This window comes from Miniopterus schreibersii (assembly GCF_964146895.1).
Source record: "Miniopterus schreibersii genome assembly, chromosome: 18".
Taxonomy (NCBI): domain Eukaryota; kingdom Metazoa; phylum Chordata; class Mammalia; order Chiroptera; family Miniopteridae; genus Miniopterus; species Miniopterus schreibersii.
Genome location: NC_138121.1, coordinates 4,211,862 through 4,218,483, shown reverse-complemented (window position 1 = coordinate 4,218,483; position 6,622 = coordinate 4,211,862). Strand labels below are relative to the sequence as shown.

Below are 6,622 nucleotides of genomic sequence, written 5' to 3'. Positions count from 1 at the left end.
GAGCTGGGTGGTGGAGGGGAGGGCCTGGGAGTCCAAGCTCACCACCAGCCCTCCTTCCCCCTCTCCTGTTCCACATTGCAGTGTTTGGAATAAACCATGTTTTTATGCCTCCTCAGTCCAAGTGTGAGCTCCGTGTCTCTCTCTTAGCCACCGCCCCACCCCCACCCCGAAACCTCTGGAGAAAACTGAAACTGAGAAAAGTCCCACCGAAAAAAGGGGACAGAAAGAGAATCAGAGCGAGAACAGAGACCCTGGAGGGAGGTGGGAGACAAAGACCCAGAAAGAGGAGATGAAAAAAGACCGTAAGAAGAGTAGGGCTGAGAAGGCGCGGGGGTGGACAGAGACCTAGAGATGTGGGGGACGCAGAACTCAGGAAAGATCCAGGATCAAACCATTTTAAGATCAAGTTTAGGGTCCCATTTCTATGACCACAGGCAACGAAGCTTGCAAGATTCTTAATGCCCTGTTCATGCAAGCGAGGAGAGTGTCTAATACATTCCAGGAAACCCACATATCTCGAATACTGTTACTCTCACCAACGAGAATCTATTTCTAACATTTCATTATGTCAATTAGCCAAACCTCTGGTGTTGATGGGCGATAAAGAGTCGAAGCGCTTGTAATAGCTGCTTCCAGAGGGTTGACTTTCTGATTAAGTGTCCGCTGACCATAGCTGCAATGTGGAGTCCTGGTTAGGCAATTGACTGCCCCAAGAGGCTAGATTCAACCGACTAACTTACGCGTAATATCATCCTGTTTACATTAAGCATTTTGAAATAAAGCCATCATCACAAGGAGGGGAGAAGAAAGCGGCTTTATGGGTCCTCAGAGAACAGAAACCCGCGCTCCTTGTCAGTAAGAGCTCTTATTTGCATACATGAATAATCATCTAAGCGAAAAGAAAGCGCTGGGAGTCAAAGTGGAAAATGGAGTGGAGGCTCAGAACTCCTCAAGTTGATTAGTTGATGGGGAATACAGGCCTCCCAGAGAACTACAACTCCCAGGAGGCCTTGCCACTGCTCCGCGGAAGAGCGCCCCAAGTCATGCGGGGCGTGTAGTCTCCCGGTATCCACCGCAGGCCCCTGTGGCTAAACCAGGACGCCCTTACGGCAGTTCTCCTTCTCCTTCTCCCCACCCGCTCCTCTAATTGGTGAACTAGAAAGTTTCCAAGGTAACCGCACAGCCTGGCTGATCTCGGAAGGGGGCGGGGCGGGAAAAATGCAACCCGGAAGTGACGCTCTTACCTCGCGCCGAGAGTGAGAGGCTTCGAAGATGGCGGCGCGCAAGGGTCGGCGGCGCACGTGTGAAACAGAGGAGCCCATGGAGGCCGAATCCCGGGATGCAGGGTCGGAGGGCCCGGCCCAGGTCTACCTGCCCGGCCGGGGACCGCCGCTGCGCGAAGGAGAAGAGCTGGTCATGGACGAGGAGGCCTACGTGTTGTACCACCGAGCTCAGACTGGTAGGGCTGGGTACCCAGATCCTGGGCCCAGAGGAAGGAGGGAGCTGGAATCCTGGGTCCTAAGGGGCTCAGGTCCTGAGCCTTTAACTTAAGAGGCGCTCTGAAAGAGAAGACTGGAGTCTAAGAGGGGTGACATCACACTGGAGAGGGCTGAGATCCCGCTGTTCCATCATAACTTTACAACCTCTCCTTCCCTCCCCAGGCGCCCCCTGTCTCAGCTTTGACATAGTCCGGGATCACCTGGGAGACAATCGCACAGAGCTTCCTCTTACACTTTACCTGTGTGCTGGGACCCAGGCGGAGAGCGCCCAGAGCAACAGGTGAGTGAGAGGCTTTCCCAGGACCAAGAGTCCAATCCCCAGCCTCTTACTGCCTCAAGATCTAGGAATCAGCCTCCAGATCCCCTTCCCCGGGACGAGGAGGTAGGGCTTCCAGCTTCTTGCCTCCGTCAGACCCAGTAGTCGGGATTTCAAGCTTCCCTCCCTCCCAAGGACCCTGATGTCCAGAGTCTTAGTCAGTCGCACTTTCTCCCAGATTAATGATGCTTCGGATGCACAATCTGCACGGGACCAAGCCCCCACCATCAGAGGGCAGCGAGGAAGAGGAGGAGGAGGAGGAGGAGGAAGAAGAGGAGAGGAAGCCTCAGCTGGAGCTGGCTATGGTGCCCCACTATGGTGGCATCAACCGAGTTCGGGTAAGTACAGTCTAAGGAGTCTGCTCTACATCCTCTGGAGCACACCCCTCCCCTCATGTCCATCCCGGAACCTCCTCACACCCTTCAGCTTTTGGGAAAGCATCAGGCACATAATTTTAGATGTTAGTTTGTATATGTCTTAGCTCTTCTGAATCGTCACTAGGTGCTAAGTGCTCTTGGGTGCTTCTTTTTATGTTCGGTAAAAGCTTGCTCAGGAACTGTTCTGAGCTATGGGGTTACTTTTCTGGTTCAGGGTTATAGCATCTTCTGATCAGGTTGATGTGTGATTTAAATGGGGTGACATATACAGCATTTAGAGCAGTGCTTGGCCTGTAATTCTTGCAATGTGTTTCCATTAAAGTATTGCCGTGTTCCAGGTACTGTTCTAGACCCTGGAGATTTAATAGGGAGCAAAAGGTCTCTGGCTGCACGAGACTTACATGCTAGCGGAGAAGGGAACAAGAACAAACTAAGTAGATGTATACTATGTCAAGGGTGCTAAGTGTTGTCAGGTAAGGGATTTAGGGTGTTCCTGGGTGGGTTGCTACTTTAAATAGTATAATCTGGGAAGTCTTCACTGATAAGGTGCCATTTAAACAGAGACCCACAGGAAGTGAGGGAGTGAGCCAAGGGCCTGTGGGAAAAGATTGCATGCAAGGAAAACAAGTGCAAAGGCCCTGGGATGAACTTGAGGAGTTTTGAGAGAAGTTGGGAAGACCAGTGTGTTTAGAGTACAATGAGCAAGGGGTACAGTGACAGGATTTTGGGGGTAGGCACGGATGAGACAGATTGTCCAGGGCCTTGTGGCCCATTGTAAGGACTTGGCTTTCACTTGGGGGGAAATTGGGAGCCATTAGAGAATTTAGAGCAGAGGAAAGATGGGATCTGACTTGTGTTTTAAGCAGATCCCTCTGGCTGCTGTGTTGAGAATGGGCTGCAGGGAGGCAAGGGCAGAGGACAGAGTCCTGTGGGGGGCTGTAGTTCAAGGGGAGGATGACATAGTAATAACGTGCTTGACAACAAGAGGTAGTGAGAAGGGGTTAGAAGTGGTGCATTTTAGTGGAACCAGCATCGGTGGCAGGTGTGAAGAAGAGACGTTGAGAATACGTCCTGCAGTTTGGGGAGGAGTAGGTTGCATCCTGCGATTAGGAGCTTGGCTTTGATCATGTGAGGTTTGAATGGTCAGTGTGATATGAGTCTGGAGTTCAGAGGGAGGTCGGGCGGGGGTAGGAGCTACTGGGAACCCTGAGGCTGAACGGGATCTCCTGTGAGCAAATGGACTGAGGTCAGAGGCCTGTGACTCTCCAACGTTTAGAGGGTAACAGAGGCCAGGAGTCTGGTGGGGGCTGGTGGTAATTGCAGCCTTGATTCCCAGGGGTCTTGAAGGAGTTTTGTTCTCCCACCGCCACTACCACAGGGTGGGGAGGTGTCCGAAGTACCAGACTGGTCTTGCAGGCTGTGATCTTTTCCCAAAAAGGCTTCTTGGCATTATAGTCCCAGCCCTAGGGATGGGGTGTCTGAGGAACTGCAGTCTTAGTTCTCAGGGATGCTAGGAGCTGTTGTCACCACTCTGAGCCTCCTGTCCCTCCCAACTCACCTCCCTTTGTTCTCCCCCCTTGTACACAGGTGTCTTGGCTAGGCGAGGAGCCGGTGGCTGGGGTATGGTCAGAGAAGGGCCAGGTGGAGGTTTTTGCTCTGCGGCGGCTTCTGCAGGTGGTCGATGACCCCCAGGCCCTGGCAGCCTTCCTCCGGGACGAGCAGGCTCGCGTGAAGCCTATCTTCGCCTTCACTGGCCATATGGGGGAGGGCTTTGCACTGGACTGGTCTCCCCGTGTGCCTGGTGAGTCCCTGGGGTGCACATTTAGTCCTGGGGTGAGAGGGAGCAGGGTCTGCAACAGGGGTGGGTGCTGAGACTCCAGAGCAGGGAGGGAAGTGAGCTGTGGCCAGCTGGAACCAGGTAGTGTCCTGACTCCCCCAGGGCGCCTGCTGACTGGCGACTGTCAGAAGAACATCCACCTCTGGACGCCCACGGATGGCGGCTCCTGGCACGTAGATCAGCGGCCATTTGTGGGCCACACTCGCTCCGTGGAGGACCTGCAGTGGTCCCCGACCGAGGACACGGTGAGGGAGGCCTGGGGCCTGGACTTGTGCATCTTGAGGGAGGAGGGGGCTGGGGCAGGTCCTAGTGAGGGGTCCACTACTAGTACCTATTCTCGGGTGGTGTGGGTGGAGCCCCGGGTCACTCAGACTCCTCTTCTAGGTATTCTCCTCCTGCTCCGCCGACGCCTCCATTCGCATCTGGGACATCCGGGCTGCCCCCAGCAAGGCCTGCATGCTCACCACTGCCACCGCCCATGATGGAGATGTCAATGTCATCAACTGGAGCCGCCGGGAGCCCTTCTTGCTCAGTGGTGGGGATGACGGGGCCCTCAAGGTCTGGGACCTGCGGCAGTTCAAGGTACTTTCCCACAGGGCGCCTAGGGCTGGAGAAGCTCCTGTTCCCAGCAACCGCTAGGATTTGTGGATTTGCCCTCGGGTGGTTTTATACACTGGAGTTGGGAAAGCCCTTTGCATTGGGGTCTGTCCCTTTTGGGGTATAGATGAGGAAGCAGCTCAGCAAAAGGATGGCTGTGGCTGGTGTGGAGTCACTCACTCTACCAGCTGGAGAGCTGGAGACAGAAGGAGCTAGATGGTGGCAGGCAGGGACGACAATTCCCATCTGCCCATGACGACCACACAGCTGGCTGTGTTGCTGGGGGCTTAAGGGTTCTGGGAGCTGTAGGTGTTTCTTCAGTGGATTTTATAGAATCAGCTGAGACTCGGAGCCCAGCGCTCTCATTGCAGGAGAGGAAACTGAGGCATAGAAAGGACAGAAGCAGATAGGACCTTAAGGCCCAGCTAACGCTGACTTTGTAGAGCTGAGAGGGCTCTGGGAGGGAGAAATTGCTGCGTCCAGGATCCCTCTCGACAAAACCCTAACTTTGTATGGCTCCATGCCCTCCTGGGACCACCGCATTATCATTTGTTTCCCTCCAGTGTAATGGGTTCTATAGAATCGACCCTAGGGAGCTTCTAGAAGTGGATTTCAGCCCCCAAGGCAGGTGTGTGGCCAGGTCACATGGCCGAGTTGATTAGCCATTGGAACTTTGGAGCCACTTCTCCAAATTAGAGAGATTCCATCCCCAGCAGCCCCTTTGTTTAGGAAAAGTGTCTTTGTTCTTTGCATCGGCTCCTTCTGGAGCCTGGGAGCCCTGCTTCTGCCCCCTTTAAGGCCATAGAATCAATGAGGAACCACCCCACTTGGAGAACCACCCCCTTCCTGGGAGGGGCCTCTTTGCAGGTGAAACCAGGGTTCCAAGCAGCCTCTGGGACATTAGTTCTTTATTACTAGCTATACTTTTCCCTCTGTCCCTTTCAGAGAATCTTGGCTTGTGGGGACTCAAGGGTGGAGCCCTGTTTGAATCCTGAGGCTAGAGAGGGGTGGGGGCTCTGCCTGGGGTACCCCAGCAGTCAGGCTGAGGTGCTCAAAGCCCCGACTCCTGTTTTCCCACAGTCTGGCTCCCCAGTGGCCACCTTCAAGCAGCACGTGGCCCCTGTGACCTCCGTCGAGTGGCACCCCCAGGACAGTGGGGTCTTCGCAGCCTCGGGTGCAGACAACCAGATCACACAGTGGGACCTGGCTGTGGAGCGGGACCCCGAGGCGGGTGACACGGAGGCCGACCCCGGACTGGCGGACCTCCCCCAGCAGCTGTTGTTTGTGCACCAGGGTGAGACAGACCTGAAGGAGCTGCACTGGCACCCACAGTGCCCCGGGGTCCTGGTCAGCACCGCCCTGTCGGGCTTCACTGTCTTCCGCACCATCAGTGTCTGAGGAGGGCCTGGCAGCACCTGCTCTGGCCGCGCACTTGGGAACTGAAGTTGAAGTTGGTTTCCCTGGAGGGACCATTCAGATCTGTCAGTCCATCCCCCCCTCTAAAGAAGGACTTGGTTTGGCCCGTGATGGATTGTTTGTCTTACTGTTCTTTGAAAGGGCTTGGTTTGGTCCGATGACCCTTCTCACCAAAGGACCTGGTTTGACCTCTTTCCTCTAAAACCACTGGGTTTGACTCCAGTGACCCCATCCACCTGAAGACTTGGTTCAGCCCAGTGATTCCCCACCCTTCAGAGGGTGCTTGGCCCCTTTCACAGGTGGGCCTGGTGTGGCCAAGTTACTGGGGATAGTTTGTCAGCTGTGGCACTTGGCTGGACCCTTTGACCCCAGGGAACTCAAGTGCTTTACAGTGACTGGACATGTTTGAGGGAGGGTTCCCCCAGCAGGATTAGGTTTTTCCCCTTGTCTTCCTGTCAGCTGGGCTTGGCCAGGACTCCCCAGTGAGGGGCTGCCTGGGCCTTCTCTCCTGAAGGCAGGCACTACGGAGCGAGGAAACTCAGGGCTCCTGAGAGGCAATAAAGATCCAGAATAGGCCTGA

General features: G+C 54.9%; 1 protein-coding gene across 1 annotated transcript; it reads left to right on the top strand.

Annotated features, from left to right (window-relative positions):
- Nucleotides 1-1,038: 1,038 nt before the first annotated feature.
- On the top strand, nt 1,039-6,622 carry GRWD1 (glutamate rich WD repeat containing 1). The gene is made up of 7 exons (XM_081119108.1): nt 1,039-1,459; nt 1,662-1,779; nt 1,994-2,153; nt 3,780-3,993; nt 4,132-4,274; nt 4,414-4,611; nt 5,707-6,622. The coding sequence occupies exons 1-7, from the start codon at nt 1,273-1,275 to the stop codon at nt 6,022-6,024; spliced, it is 1,338 nt and encodes a 445-aa protein (XP_080975234.1). The 5' UTR covers nt 1,039-1,272; the 3' UTR covers nt 6,025-6,622.

Excerpts from the sequence above, each read along its gene's own strand:
- GRWD1 (XM_081119108.1), top strand. The coding sequence starts at position 1,273 with ATGGCGGCGCGCAAGGGTCGGCGGCGCACGTGTGAAACAGAGGAGCCC. Across the intron at positions 1,460-1,661 it reads GTACCACCGAGCTCAGACTG|GCGCCCCCTGTCTCAGCTTT; the intron begins GTAGGGCTGGGT and ends TTCCCTCCCCAG. Across the intron at positions 4,612-5,706 it reads GGGACCTGCGGCAGTTCAAG|TCTGGCTCCCCAGTGGCCAC; the intron begins GTACTTTCCCAC and ends GTTTTCCCACAG.